The sequence below is a fragment of the Salmo salar genome, chromosome ssa08 (genome assembly GCF_905237065.1).
Source record: "Salmo salar chromosome ssa08, Ssal_v3.1, whole genome shotgun sequence".
Lineage (NCBI taxonomy): Eukaryota > Metazoa > Chordata > Actinopteri > Salmoniformes > Salmonidae > Salmo > Salmo salar.
Window position 1 is genome coordinate 24,951,952 of NC_059449.1, and position 13,866 is coordinate 24,965,817.

The 13,866-nt window shown below is 44.1% G+C and overlaps 1 protein-coding gene across 1 annotated transcript in view; it reads right to left on the reverse strand.

Annotated features, from left to right (window-relative positions):
* The window catches only part of LOC106592866 (ankyrin-2), a 159,241-nt gene that overhangs the window by 51,628 nt on the left and 93,747 nt on the right, over positions 1 to 13,866 (reverse strand). Inside the window, 12 exon segments of the mRNA XM_045723110.1 lie at positions 2,086 to 2,107; positions 2,238 to 2,270; positions 3,051 to 3,173; positions 3,542 to 3,667; positions 4,093 to 4,321; positions 4,566 to 4,614; positions 4,617 to 4,661; positions 4,901 to 5,108; positions 5,244 to 5,455; positions 5,793 to 5,947; positions 7,213 to 7,437; positions 11,879 to 11,982. Of these exon segments, the coding sequence (XP_045579066.1) occupies positions 2,086 to 2,107; positions 2,238 to 2,270; positions 3,051 to 3,173; positions 3,542 to 3,667; positions 4,093 to 4,321; positions 4,566 to 4,614; positions 4,617 to 4,661; positions 4,901 to 5,108; positions 5,244 to 5,455; positions 5,793 to 5,947; positions 7,213 to 7,437; positions 11,879 to 11,982 (1,531 nt within the window).

The window sequence follows — 13,866 nt, forward strand, 5'->3', positions numbered from 1 at the left end:
ACCCTGCTAAATATGGAACCAATGGAGGAAGAAAAAACTGATTGGTTTCACGCAAACAAAGATCTCAAGATTGTTCTCAACATGAAGGGTCCACTGACAAAAGCAAACAGAGAGAAAAGAGCAGAAGGTTTCTCGCGCCATGTAAACCACTGATAGCTAACTGTCAGGAATTCTTAAGTAAATCGAAACATATGGGGAGTAAAACTATATATAAATACATAAACCTCAGTTAATCTTAATATATATATAAATACATAAACCTCAGTTAATCTTAATATATATATATATAAATACATAAACCATAGTTAATGTTGTAAATCAAATCTTATCAATAAAACTATATATAAATACATAAACCTCAGTTAATGTTGTAAATACATATCTTATCAGTAAAACTATATATAAATACATGTAGAAAACCTCAGTTAATGTTGTAAATAAATATCTTATCTTGCCGTTTTGGTTTGTCAACTATTAGGTGTGTTTGAAGCATCCAGAAAAATGCTTCATTAGAGGAAGTTCAGTGATCTAAGAAAAGATACCAGTGATATAACAGGCTAATGAATTGATAACAGAAAATATACCAGTGATATAACAGGCTAATGAATTGATAACAGAAAATATACCAGTGATATAACAGGCTAATGAATTGATAACAGAAAATATACCAGTGATATAACAGGCTAATGAATTGATAACAGAAAAGATACCAGTGATATAACAGGCTAATGAATTGATAACAGAAAAGATACCAGTGATATAACAGGCTAATGAATTGATAACAGAAAAGATACCAGTGATATAACAGGCTAATGAATTGATAACAGAAAAGATACCAGTGATATAACAGGCTAATGAATTGATAACAGAAAAGATACCAGTGATATAACAGGCTAATGAATTGATAACAGAAAATATACCAGTGATATAACAGGCTAATGAATTGATAACAGAAAATATACCAGTGATATAACAGGCTAATGAATTGATGAACTTGAAAAGAGTTACAGAGACATACACACATACATACAGGCAGAATACACACACACACACGAACACACATACAGACGGATATGCACATACACAGACTAACAAATGTATACCATGTGTATGTGTGAGTCAAGTTATTTTCATGCAGAGCAAAGAAAGTGTTTCAGCAACCATGAAAGTAAAATAAGGGAGTGATCGGAGACAAAAATAAACAGAAAATTCACATTATATGAATTCCTTCTTTGAATTCATTCCAGGCAAGCAAAAATCTGGAATGAATTGACGTCCGTTTAACATATTGTCATCGTACAGTGTGTTTTCGTCAGCCATCCAAATACATTTAAATAACTGGAGGTTATATATTCACATTGGAAGTGCCATGGCATATATATATGTAATCTCAAGCATTCATACAGTATCTCAAGCATTCATACAGTATCTCAAGCATTCATACAGTATCTCAAGCATTCATTTCCTTTGACTTCCTATAGCGTGATGATGATGATGATGATGGTTGAATGGATGAAGGAGGGATTGAAGGAGGGAGAAACATAATGGGTATTGGAGAGGAAGGGATGCAACGCATACCAGCCATAGCATAGCGGCCAGGATCCCACAGGTAACTGGACAAGGTGTTAGTAATATTATATTACTATAGTATAGTGGTCAGGAACCCACAGGTAACTGGACAAGGTGTTAGTAATATTATATTACTATAGTATAGTGGTCAGGAACCCACAGGTAACTGGACAAGGTGTTAGTAATATTATATTACTATAGTATAGTGGTCAGGATCCCACAGGTAACTGGACAAGGTGTTAGTAATATTATATTACTATAGTATAGTGGTCAGGATCCCACAGGTAACTGGACAAGGTGTTAGTAATATTATATTACACACAACACGGCTAGTCAAACGGCCATTATTGTATGTTAAGCAATCTAAATCATTGGCCTGCGTAGTGCATTAAAAAACGACAATGTAATTTAATATGTTCTTCCTGGGCTACAGGTAGTTATGAAGGTTAGATAATGCAGAGGCTGTATTTGTCACCACCAACAAAAGTAATCATTTCAAAAAACAGCTCAGCTTACATTTCTTGTCACTCTTGTCACTCTGTAAGAAAGGAGGGTTCAAAAAAACATGTTGAATACATTCAGCCAATAAACATAAATCAGGTAAAAGTGTTTTAACATTTTATCAAATTTGAACAAGAAGAATGTTCTGAAAAGGTGTAGTTGGTTACCTCGTCATCTGCGTCTAGGTCTGAATCAGACTCCTGAATAGGACACCGAGGACAGAAATAAAGAAGGCATTGAGCCAGATCTGTTTTGGGACAGCATTATTCACACTGAGCCAGATCTGTTTTGGGCCAGCGTTATTCACTTTGAGTCAGATCTGTTTTAGGACAACATTATTCACATTGAGTCAGATCTGTTTTGGGACAGCGTTATTCACACTGAGCCAGATCTGTTTTGGGACAGCATTATTCACATTGAGACAGATCTGTTTTGGGACAGCATTATTCACATCTGAGCCATATCTGTTTTGGGACAGCATTATTCACACTGAGCCAGATCTGTTTTGGGACAGCATTATTCACACTGAGCCAGATCTGTTTTGGGACAGCATTATTCACATTGAGCCAGATCTGCTTTAGGACAGCATTATTCACACTTGAGCCAGATCTGTTTTGGGACAGCATTATTCACACTGAGACAGATCTGTTTTGGGACAGCATTACTCACACTGACCCAGATCTGTTTTGGGACAGCATTATTCACATTGAGCCAGATCTGTTTTAGGACAGCGTTATTCACATTGAGTCAGATCTGTTTTGGGGCAGCGTTATTCACATTGAGCCAGATCTGTTTTGGGACAGCGTTATTCACATTGAGCCAGATCTGTTTTGGGACAGCGTTATTCACATTCCAGTCCACGTATGTTCAGCATTATCATTATTTAATGTTAATAGACATTGTGTCCAGTCCAGGTGTGTTCAGCATTATTTAATTTCATTACACATTGTGTTCAGTCCAGGTGTGTTCAGGTGTCTTACCTTGCAGTAGGTGGGCAGCGTGATGTTCAGGTTGCAGATTGCCTTGTGGGTAAGACTACGGTAGGTGCGGGGCTCCTTGGTGAAGGACAGTCTGCCACACGGCTCCTGGGCGCAGTCACGAATCTGTCAATCAATCAACCAATCAACCAATCAACCAATCACTGGAAACTCATGGAATCAGGTGAGCGTGGGAATATTAGCAAGGAAAGTGAAAAACATTCTGGTATCGACTTTTGTTATACTGTATAATCAAACTCATTAAAATACATATCACATGACATACCAGTGTCTGATGTATTCTAAACTTATTAAAATACATACTAAATGATATACCAGTGTCAGATGTATTCTATACTTATTAAAATAAATATAAAATTATATACCAGTGTCACACTTTCCCAGCGTAGAAGAAGTCCATTCAGAACTAAAACGAAGTGAACAACTACGTCACACTTTCCCAGCGTAGAAGAAGTCCAGTAATGGCGTGTTACCTTGATGAAGAGTGCGAGACGGTTCTCTTTGAATGCGTAGAAGCTGAAGACGTGATGCTGTCCACTCTTGGTCAGAGGAACCAGGTTCCCAAAACAGTCAGCAAAGATAGGCTTCCCTTCCAATACCTGTAGTAGGGGCAGACAGACAGTAGAGAGTTAGGGTCAAATCAGTCTGTAAAGATAAGCTTCCCCTCCAACACCTGTAGTAGGGACAGACAGACAGACAGACAGACAGACAGACAGACAGACAGACAGACAGACAGACAGACAGACAGACAGACAGACAGACAGACAGACAGACAGACAGACAGACAGACAGACAGACAGACAGACAGACAGACAGACAGACAGACAGACAGACAGACAGACAAGAGCTAGGGTCGGACACCAATACTCCCCCCTTCACCTCCACATCTCTGCTCTGGATCACCTTTGTGAATTCCTCTTGTTGTTCCAGGGTTTCTCACCCCTCACCCCCTCCTCCCTCTCCCCTCTCACCTCTACTCCCTCTCCCCCTCCCCATTCTCCTCTCCTCCTTCCCCTCCTCTCACCTCTACGTCTCTACTCCGGGCCACCTCTGTGAAGTTCTCTTGCTGTTCCAGTGTCTTGTCCATCTTGTCGTCCGTCATGCAGAAGCAGCGTAGGCGGGCCTCGATGGGGTCCAGCGTCTTGGCGAAGATGACGAACTTGGCCATGTAGGGGACACAGATGATCTCTCTGTACAGCTGGGTAGAGAAACTCACAGCTTCCTGGGTCTGACGACAGTCTATCAGCCAGAACCTACAGCGCACCGGAGGGGGGAGGGGGGTGGTCAATAGATCAACCAATCTGTCAGTCAGTCTATAAGCCAGAGCCTACAGGAGGCTAGATAATCAATCAACCTATCAAGGATGTAATAGATCAATCAATCATATCCAATGAAGAATCAATCATTCCATCGTTGACTAATCAGGAGGAGGATGTTTCCTAGAATGTCAAAAACAACAGACAGATGAAAACACACCAGTTTCACTGGAGCCATTACCTTGCTGAGACGTTGGTGGTGAAGGACACACATTGGTTGATGAAGGTGAGGGGGTGGAGCCAGTGATGTCCTCCCATTGGGCAGGAGTGGTTCCACCTAGAACACACATCAGGATGGAACTCTCTGGTAAATATATTCAACATATTAATGTGGGTTGACTGAAACCAGGCTTTGATGAATATCGAGAAGGTCAACATGACTACTCAAAATCAATCATTCAGTCAGTTAGTTAATCAACCAACCAGCCAATCAACCAATCAAACAACCAATCAATGGGCAAATCAATCAATCAATCAAACAGCCAATCAACCAATCAACAGTCATTTCCTACATACCAGTGATACTGCAGAGCAGACGCAGAGTGGGCGTGTCTCCTCCAAACACGTTGGCTGTCCCGTCATTGGTCGAGCTCTTGGGGACAGGGATCGTCATGGTGATTGGCTTGTGGAACTTCCGCCTCCTGGGCTCCAAGGTAACGATGGGGCTAAACGTAGCCTTGTTACCCAGAATTCTCTTTACCAGGTCTACGCTGATTGGCTGGGCCTAGGAGGAAGTGGACAAAAGTTAGGAAGTAGAAACAACAAACTTGAAAGTGTTCAGTTGTCGTTACCAAATACATTTTTGTTGGGCTGAAGACCAACTTGAAAAAGCTACACACGCACAGACCACCCCCCCTACCTGTAGTCCAACCCTGATCTTCTTAGTGAGAGCTCCCACTGGGAACACAGCCTGGACCTGAGGTACCAGAGTACTGCTCAACACCCCTCCCTCAGGACCAATCAGTTGGCTGTCCTGCTTGATGCGCGACACCACCGCAAAGTATTGTGGGAAGTCCCTGGTAACAATACGGCAAATCCTCTTCTTCTCCAGCTCCTCAGGAGAGTCCAGCTCTGGAGGACGAACCAATGGGAGGACCGGAGAAACAGGGTCAGATGATACACAAGGACCAATCAGATTGAGCAGTCGGACCTAAATGTTTCCTAATCTTTGGTGAAAGAATAAGGAAGAACGATTGGTAGCTTGGTACTAACATGGCAGTCTGATCCTGTCGCGTCCCTCATGCCTCCGACTTGCTCCTCCCTCCCACTCCCTCCCCCTTTCTCACCTGTCTCATCCCCCCCATCCACTCCCTGTCCTCCCTCCCCTTCCCTTCTCCCTCCCCCATCCAGCTCTCCCCGTCCCACTCCTTCCCACTCATCCCCCCGTCCCTCCCCCATCTCCCCTCACCCTCGTCCATGCCGTTCAGTATTTGGTTGAGTTCCTCCTCAGTGTGTTCACAGTGATGTTCCCTCCAGCTCTCCCCCATCTCACTCCTCAGAATCACCAGCTCCCGCTCCGTCCCCCGCAGGGCCGCGAAGTGAGGGATCTCCACAATCACCGGCCTGGAGGGTCAGAGGTCAGGGGTTAGAGGGTAAAGGTTGTGATGACAGGAGGACGCATTCCATGGAAGAACACACAAAATCACAAGATCAGGGACAAAGAAATCCTGGAGAAATTCCTGGAGGAGATTCAAGCAAACAGAAGGATATGATATTTTGATGATGATGAGGAGGAGGTGGAGGAGGAGGAGGGTCAGGAAAAATCACAACATTACAATATGGGGAGGAAAAAATCATGGAGTAATGGGATAGAACTGGAAATGATTCAAACTGTAATTCTCAACAACAACAACAACACTGTAACTTAAATGTGGAGAGGGCTGGGGAGAACATATGACGAGACCAGGGTATATATGATGAGACCAGGGTATATATGGTGAGACCAGGGTATATATGGTGAGACCAGGGTATATATGGTGAGACAAGGGTAGATATGGTGAGACCAGGGTATATATGGTCTGGCTGGGTGGGGAGTATATATGATGAGACCGGGGTATAAATGATGTCCCATCTCTCTCTCCGTGGTCTCTCCTACCCCAGGAACTTGGTGCCATTAGGCCTCAGCTGTAGTGTGTGAGTTACCCCAGGAACTCGGTGCCAGGAGGCCCCAGCTGTAGTGTGTGAGTTACCCCAGGAACTTGGTGCCAGGAGGCCCCAGCTGTAGAGTGTGAGTTACCCCAGGAACTTGGTGCCAGGAGGCCCCAGCTGTAGAGTGTGAGTTACCCCAGGAACTCGGTGCCAGGAGGCCCCAGCTGTAGTGTGTGAGTTACCCCAGGAACTTGGTGCCAGGAGGCCCCAGCTGTAGTGTGTGAGTTACCCCAGGAACTTGGTGCCAGGAGGCCCCAGCTGTAGTGTGTGAGTTACCCCAGGAACTTGGTGCCAGGAGGCCCCAGCTGTAGTGTGTGAGTTACCCCAGGAACTTGGTGCCAGGAGGCCCCAGCTGTAGTGTGTGAGTTACCCCAGGAACTTGGTGCCAGGAGGCCCCAGCTGTAGTGTGTGAGTTACCCCAGGAACTTGGTGCCAGGAGGCCCCAGCTGTAGTATCCTGCTGACCAGACTCTCTCCCTCGTTGAGAGGGGGCGGGGCCGTGGGGAGGTGGAGCTTACTGATCCATTACGCAGCACGGGGGGGAGAAGAGAACGTCAACACACACACGCGGGCGTACACACATTACACACACACATGAACGAGCACACGTACACACAGACACACTCTCTCTCTCTCTCTCTCTCTCTCGTCCACACTCCCCACTCCCTCTCTCCGTCTTACCCGAGGAACTGTGCCCCGGTGGGGCCGACCTCAATGATGCGTCCTGCCAGCCCCTCTCCCTCCACCATGGGGGGCATGGACGCCAGGCGGTGCCTCTTCACCAGGCGGCACGTCACCCGCGTCGGAGCGGAACACTTCCTGGGCGGCACGATGATGCGCAGCCCGTTGTGACGGCAACCACGCATGGCCCCGCCCCTGGCGTCCACCATGAAACTGACCAGGAAGCTGAGGGGAGAGGAGGAGAGGAGGGAGAGGGGTAAGGAGAGGGATAGGGAGAATGAGGGAGGGAAAGGGAGGGGAGGGGAGGGGAGATGGAGAGGGATTAGGGAAGGGGAGAGGAGATGGAGAGGAAGAGGGAGTAGGGAAGGGGAGAGATGGAGATGGAGTGAGAGGTAGAGGGAAAGGGAGTAAGGAAGGGGTGAGGAGAGGAGATATAGAGGGAGAGGGAAAGGGAGAAAGGAAGGGGTGAGAGAGGAGAGGAGATATAGAGGGAGTAAGGAAGGGGTGAGGAGAGGAGATGGAGAGGGAGAGGGAGAGGGAAAGGGAGTAAGGAAGGGGTGAGGAGAGGAGAGGAGATGGAGAGGGAGAAAAGAGAAAGGAAGAGGAGAGGACATGGAGAGGGATTAAGGAAGGGGAGAGATGGAGATGGAGTAGGGAGAGGGAGAGGGTGTAAGGAAGGGGTGAGGAGAGGAGAGGAGAGGAGAGGAAGAGGGAGTAGGGAAGGGGAGAGCAGAGGAGAGGAGATGGAGAGGGAGAAAAGAGATAGGAAGAGGAGAGGACATGGAGAGGGATTAGGGAAGGGGAGAGATGGAGATGGAGTAGGGAGAGGGAGAGGGTGTAAGGAAGGGGTGAGGAGAGGAGAGGAGACGGAGAGGGAGTAGGGAAGGGGAGAGGAGATGGAGAGGGAGTAAGGAGAAAGGAAGGGAACGGAAGGGGAGGAGTAAGGAAGGGGAGAGGAGAGGGAGGAGGGTAAATGGGGGAGAAGGGGTTAAATGGTTGACCTGTGAAAGTGTGTTTCCACCACCATTTCTTTCATAATTTTACAGACATAAAAAGATCTCACCATGTGGAACGGAAAAAAATGATCTGTCGGCATTTCTACAACAATACCAAAACTTTCCATCGCAGATGTCGTGAGTTTCATTTTATACGGTGTGACTTTACTCGCATTAAAACTGTGGATGGAAACGTGGTTAGTGACATTGTTGTGAAGTGAGACACAGACCGTTTATAAAGTCCGAGCACTATCATGTTCCTCAATTGATTCAGCACCATTTCAGCAGTAGACCTCCTAGGTTATCTCGACGCAGAGCGCGCTCAGGAAGCACCGACTTGGTAACCGCAGTCAAACAAAAGTCAAACGACCAAAGTTGCTGCATAACCTCCTTCAACGAATGACAGAACATCTCCGATATTTGGCAAAATCGAGTGAATGATTATACAGTTAGTAGATCGGCTCATAAATAATGTGGGGATGAAGACTGGAAATAGTTTAAATATCGAGGTATCTTAACAGGAACCAACTCTGTTTTAAAAAATATCCATATCTACTCTCGTACCGTTTGTTGATCACACATTCTTTAGCGAAGCTTTCATATGGGCGGCAATACGAGACAGCACAGAGAAGCTCTCATATGGGCAGCAATACGAGACAGCACAGAGAAGCTCTCATATGGGCAGCAATACGAGACAGCACAGAGAAGAGGGGTGAATGTTATAGTGGTATTTTTGACATAGGCAAGCGATGTGCTTTAACAATGCAACCTATGGGATTACAGAATAAAATTAGGAATTTTCATGCGAGGCAGGAGTCAGGATTTTGGGGTTCAGTGGGATTGGGACTGGACAGGATTATAGCCTAGGTTCCAGAGGACAGGAGGGGACTGGACAGGATTATAGCCTAGGTTCCAGAGGACAGGAGGGGACTGGACAGGATTATAGCCTAGGTTCCAGAGGACAGGAGGGGACTGGACAGGATTATAGCCTAGGTTCCAGAGGACAGGAGGGGACTGGACAGGATTATAGCCTAGGTTCCAGAGGACAGGAGGGGACTGGACAGGATTATAGCCTAGGTTCCAGAGGACAGGAGATAGAACTGTCCCTCTTGCCAACAGACTTCATGTCTGTGACAGAGATGCCTATGTAGTGAACTGTGCACAGGCCTGTCTGAAGAGTTACAGCGACAGCTCAAAGAGGCACACGTTACTTCCCAGTTCATACTGTAGGGGTTTCCTGTTTCCTGCATTCGGGTCGCGTGTGCAGTCCTGCAGTGTCAATTATACGTGTGGTTTGAATTCATGGCTGCTCAGTGTGAAGTAAATACGCCAGGCTAAAGGCTTCCATGACAACCTGTTCGGATAATAGCCTGTTTTATTTGTTGCTAATATGCAGCGGTGCATGTTGGGTATTAAGTGGAATTGCATTAGTGCCACATTGGGGGAAATGTTGTCATTTCCAGGGACTTGTCATTTATTTTATTCGTTTTAAATGTGAAGAGTGTTCCTGGGACAGTCCTGGGATCCCAGTTACCAATGTTAATCCCTACTCTGGATTCATGCAGACAAAGCATCAGTGTTGGTGTCTGTGTTGGGTGGCAAACTGAAACAGGGACGGAACAAATGTTGTGTGACATCATTCTGAGATGACATGATGTGGTGACAGGTGAGGAGAGAACACTGTGTGACCCAGTTCCATTCTATTCACTTCCATTCCATTCTACCCACAGCCATTCCATTCTATTCATTTCCATTCCATTCTACCCACTTCCATTCCATTCTATTCATTTCCATTCCATTCTATCCACTTCCATTCCATTCTATTCATTTCCATTCCATTCTATCCACTTCCATTCCATTCTATTCATTTCCATTCCATTCTACCCACTTCCATTCCATTTTATCCACATCCATTCCATTCCATTCACTTCCATTCTATTCTATCCACTTCCATTCCATTCTATCCACTTCCATTCGATTTTATCCACTTCCATTCCATTCTATTCACTTCCATTATAATCACATCCATTCCATTCTATCCACATCCATTCCATTCCATTCACTTCCATTCTATTCTATCCACTTCCATTCATTCCATTCCATTCACTTCCATTATATTCTATCCACTTCCATTCCATTCTATTCAGTTCCAATCCATTCTATTTACTTCCATTCTATTCACTTCCATTCCATTATAATCACTTCCATTCTATTCTTTTCACTTCTATTCCATTCTACTGACTTCTATTCCATTCTACTCAGTATCACTCTACTCCCATTCCAATATTCCATTCCAAGTAAGTTCTGAGTTGACAGACAGGTGGACGAGAGGCATCAGAAGCTATTGTATCGCTCCAGGAATTTGCTTTCTTTAAGATGGATGAACTTCAAGTAATGATGTGTTAGTACCTACAGTATATCCAACTTACCTTGGATTTCTATAGCATTACTATTGCATCTATAGTCTTATTACATGCATATAACTGAAAGATTAGATAGTTTAGGATGTACCCCTGGGAGAAGAAGGGGACAGCATGCATGGAGAGGTGGAAGTGAAGAACAGGAGGAGGAGGAAAGAGAGAGACAGAGAGAGAGAGAGAAAAATGAAACAGAGAGAGAAATCACCTGCTGTTGTCATGGTCTAGGCACGGGGAGGATTGGCTAGAAGCAGACAAAACACACACCATCAGAGAGAGAAAAATATTGAGAGAGAGAAACTTAGAGTGAGAGGGAAAGAGAGAGTGAGAGGGAAAGGGGGAGAGAGGGAGAGAGAGAGGCAAACAGAGAAAGAGAAAGAGAGAGACAGAGAGCGAAAGAGACAGAGAGAGAGAGACACAGACACAGAGACACAGAGAAAGAGAGAGAGAGACACAGAGACACAGAGAAAGAGAGAGAGAGACACAGAGAAAGAGAGAGAGACACAGAGACACAGAGAAAGAGAGAGACACAGAGACACAGAGACACAGAGACACAGAGAAAGAGAGAGACACAGAGACACAGAGACACAGAGAAAGAGAGAGAGAGACACAGAGACACAGAGAAAGAGAGAGAGAGACACAGAGACACAGAGAAAGAGAGAGACACAGAGACACAGAGACACAGAGAAAGAGAGAGAGAGACACAGAGAAAGAGAGAGAGAGACACAGAGACACAGAGAAAGAGAGAGACACAGAGACACAGAGACACAGAGAAAGAGAGAGAGAGACAGAGAAAGGGAGAGAGAGACACAGAGACACAGAGACACAGAGAAAGCGACCAGAAAGAAAGACAGAGAAAGAAACACAGCACAGAGATAGAGGGAGAAAACATAATAGAAAATGAAGGAGTGAAATAGAAGTATAAGGGGAAATTAACGTTGATTTAGGAGGTGAATCAAACTCTATCTTGTAAAACAGTGAATATTACTAAACATGCACACCTTTGTGTGTGTGTATGTTTGCGTGCTTGCATGCGTGTGTGTGTGTGTGCATGTGCGTTATTGCATGCGTGTGTGCGTGCATGTGTGCGTGTGTGCGTGCGTGTGCGTGTGTGTGTGCGTGCATGTGTACGTGCGTGTGTGTGTGTGTGTGCGTACGTGTGTGGGTGTGCGTACGTGTGTGTGTGTGCGTGTGCGTGTGTGTGTGTGTCTGTGTGTGTGTGTGTGTGTGTGTGTGTGTGTGCACCATACTAACCCAGAGTGCAGCAGGCTAGATGACAGCACTACGTTGTCCAGGTGCTCTGCTCCCCAGCTCAGCCTGAAGGAGTCCTTCTCATTCTCTCTGGACAGAGACGACACCTGCTGACCAACACACAATGCTACTACATCTGGAGGTAGACTTCAACATCAACAGGTGTGTTTATATAGGTGACTATACAGGTGTATTTATATAGGTGACTATACAGGTGTATTTATATAGGTGACTATACAGGTGTATTTATATAGGTGACTATACAGGTGTATTTATATAGGTGACTATACAGGTGTATTTATATAGGTGACTATACAGGTGTATTTATATAGGTGACTATACAGGTGTGTTTATATAGGTGACTATACAGGTGTGTTAATATAGGTGACTATACAGGTGTATTTATATAGGTGACTATACAGGTGTATTTATATAGGTGACTATACAGGTGTATTTATATAGGTGACTATACAGGTGTATTTATATAGGTGACTATACAGGTGTGTTAATATAGGTGACTATACAGGTGTATTTATATAGGTGACTATACAGGTGTGTTTATATAGGTGACTATACAGGTGTATTTATATAGGTGACTATACAGGTGTATTTATATAGGTGACTATACAGGTGTATTTATATAGGTGACTATACAGGTGTGTTTATATAGGTGACTATACAGGTGTATTTATATAGGTGACTCTACAGGTGTATTTATATAGGTGACTATACAGGTGTATTTATATAGGTGACTATACAGGTGTATTTATATAGGTGACTATACAGGTGTATTTATATAGGTGACTATACAGGTGTGTTTATATAGGTGACTATACAGGTGTATTTATATAGGTGACTATACAGGTGTGTTAATATAGGTGACTATACAGGTGTATTTATATAGGTGACTATACAGGTGTGTTAATATAGGTGACTATACAGGTGTGTTTATATAGGTGACTATACAGGTGTATTTATATAGGTGACTATACAGGTGTGTTAATATAGGTGACTATACAGGTGTATTTATATAGGTGACTATACAGGTGTGTTTATATAGGTGACCATACAGGTGTATTTATATAGGTGACTATACAGGTGTATTTATATAGGTGACTATACAGGTGTATTTATATAGGTGACTATACAGGTGTGTTTATATAGGTGACTATACAGGTGTGTTTATATAGGTGACTATACAGGTGTATTTATATAGGTGACTATACAGGTGTGTTTATATAGGTGACTATACAGGTGTATTTATATAGGTGACTATACAGGTGTATTTATATAGGTGACTATACAGGTGTATTTATATAGGTGACTATACAGGTGTGTTTATATAGGTGACTATACAGGTGTGTTAAGGTTTCTACAAGTGTGTGTAAGGGTGTGTAAAGGAGTATACAGGTGTGTGTAAAGGTGTTTAAAACTGTGTACAGATGTTTAAAGGTGTGTAGAGGTGTGTAGAGGTGTGTAGAGATATGTAGAGTTGTGTAGAGGTGTGTAGAGGTGTGTAGAGGTATGTAGATGTAACCGATGTGAAATGGCTAGTTAGTTAGCGGTGGTGCGCGCTAATAGCGTTTCAATCGGTGACCTCACTCGCTCTGAGACTTGAAGTAGGGTTTCCCCTTGCAATAAAATGCAAATTAATTACTTAAAAATCATACAATGTGATTTTCTGGATTTTTGTTCTAGATTCCGTCTCTCACAGTTGAAGTGTACCTATGATAAAAATTACAGACCTCTACATGCTTTGTAAGTAGGAAAACCTGCAAAATCGGCAGTGTATCAAATACTTCTTCTCCCCACTGTGTGTAGAGGTGTATACAGGTGTGTAGCGATGTGTAGAGATGTGTAGAGATATGTAGAGGTGTGTAGAGGTGTGTAGAGGTGTGTAGAGGTGTGTAGAGGTGTATACAGGTGTGTAGCGATGTGTAGAGATGTGTAGAGATATGTAGAGGTGTGTAGAGGTGTGTAGAGGTGTGTAG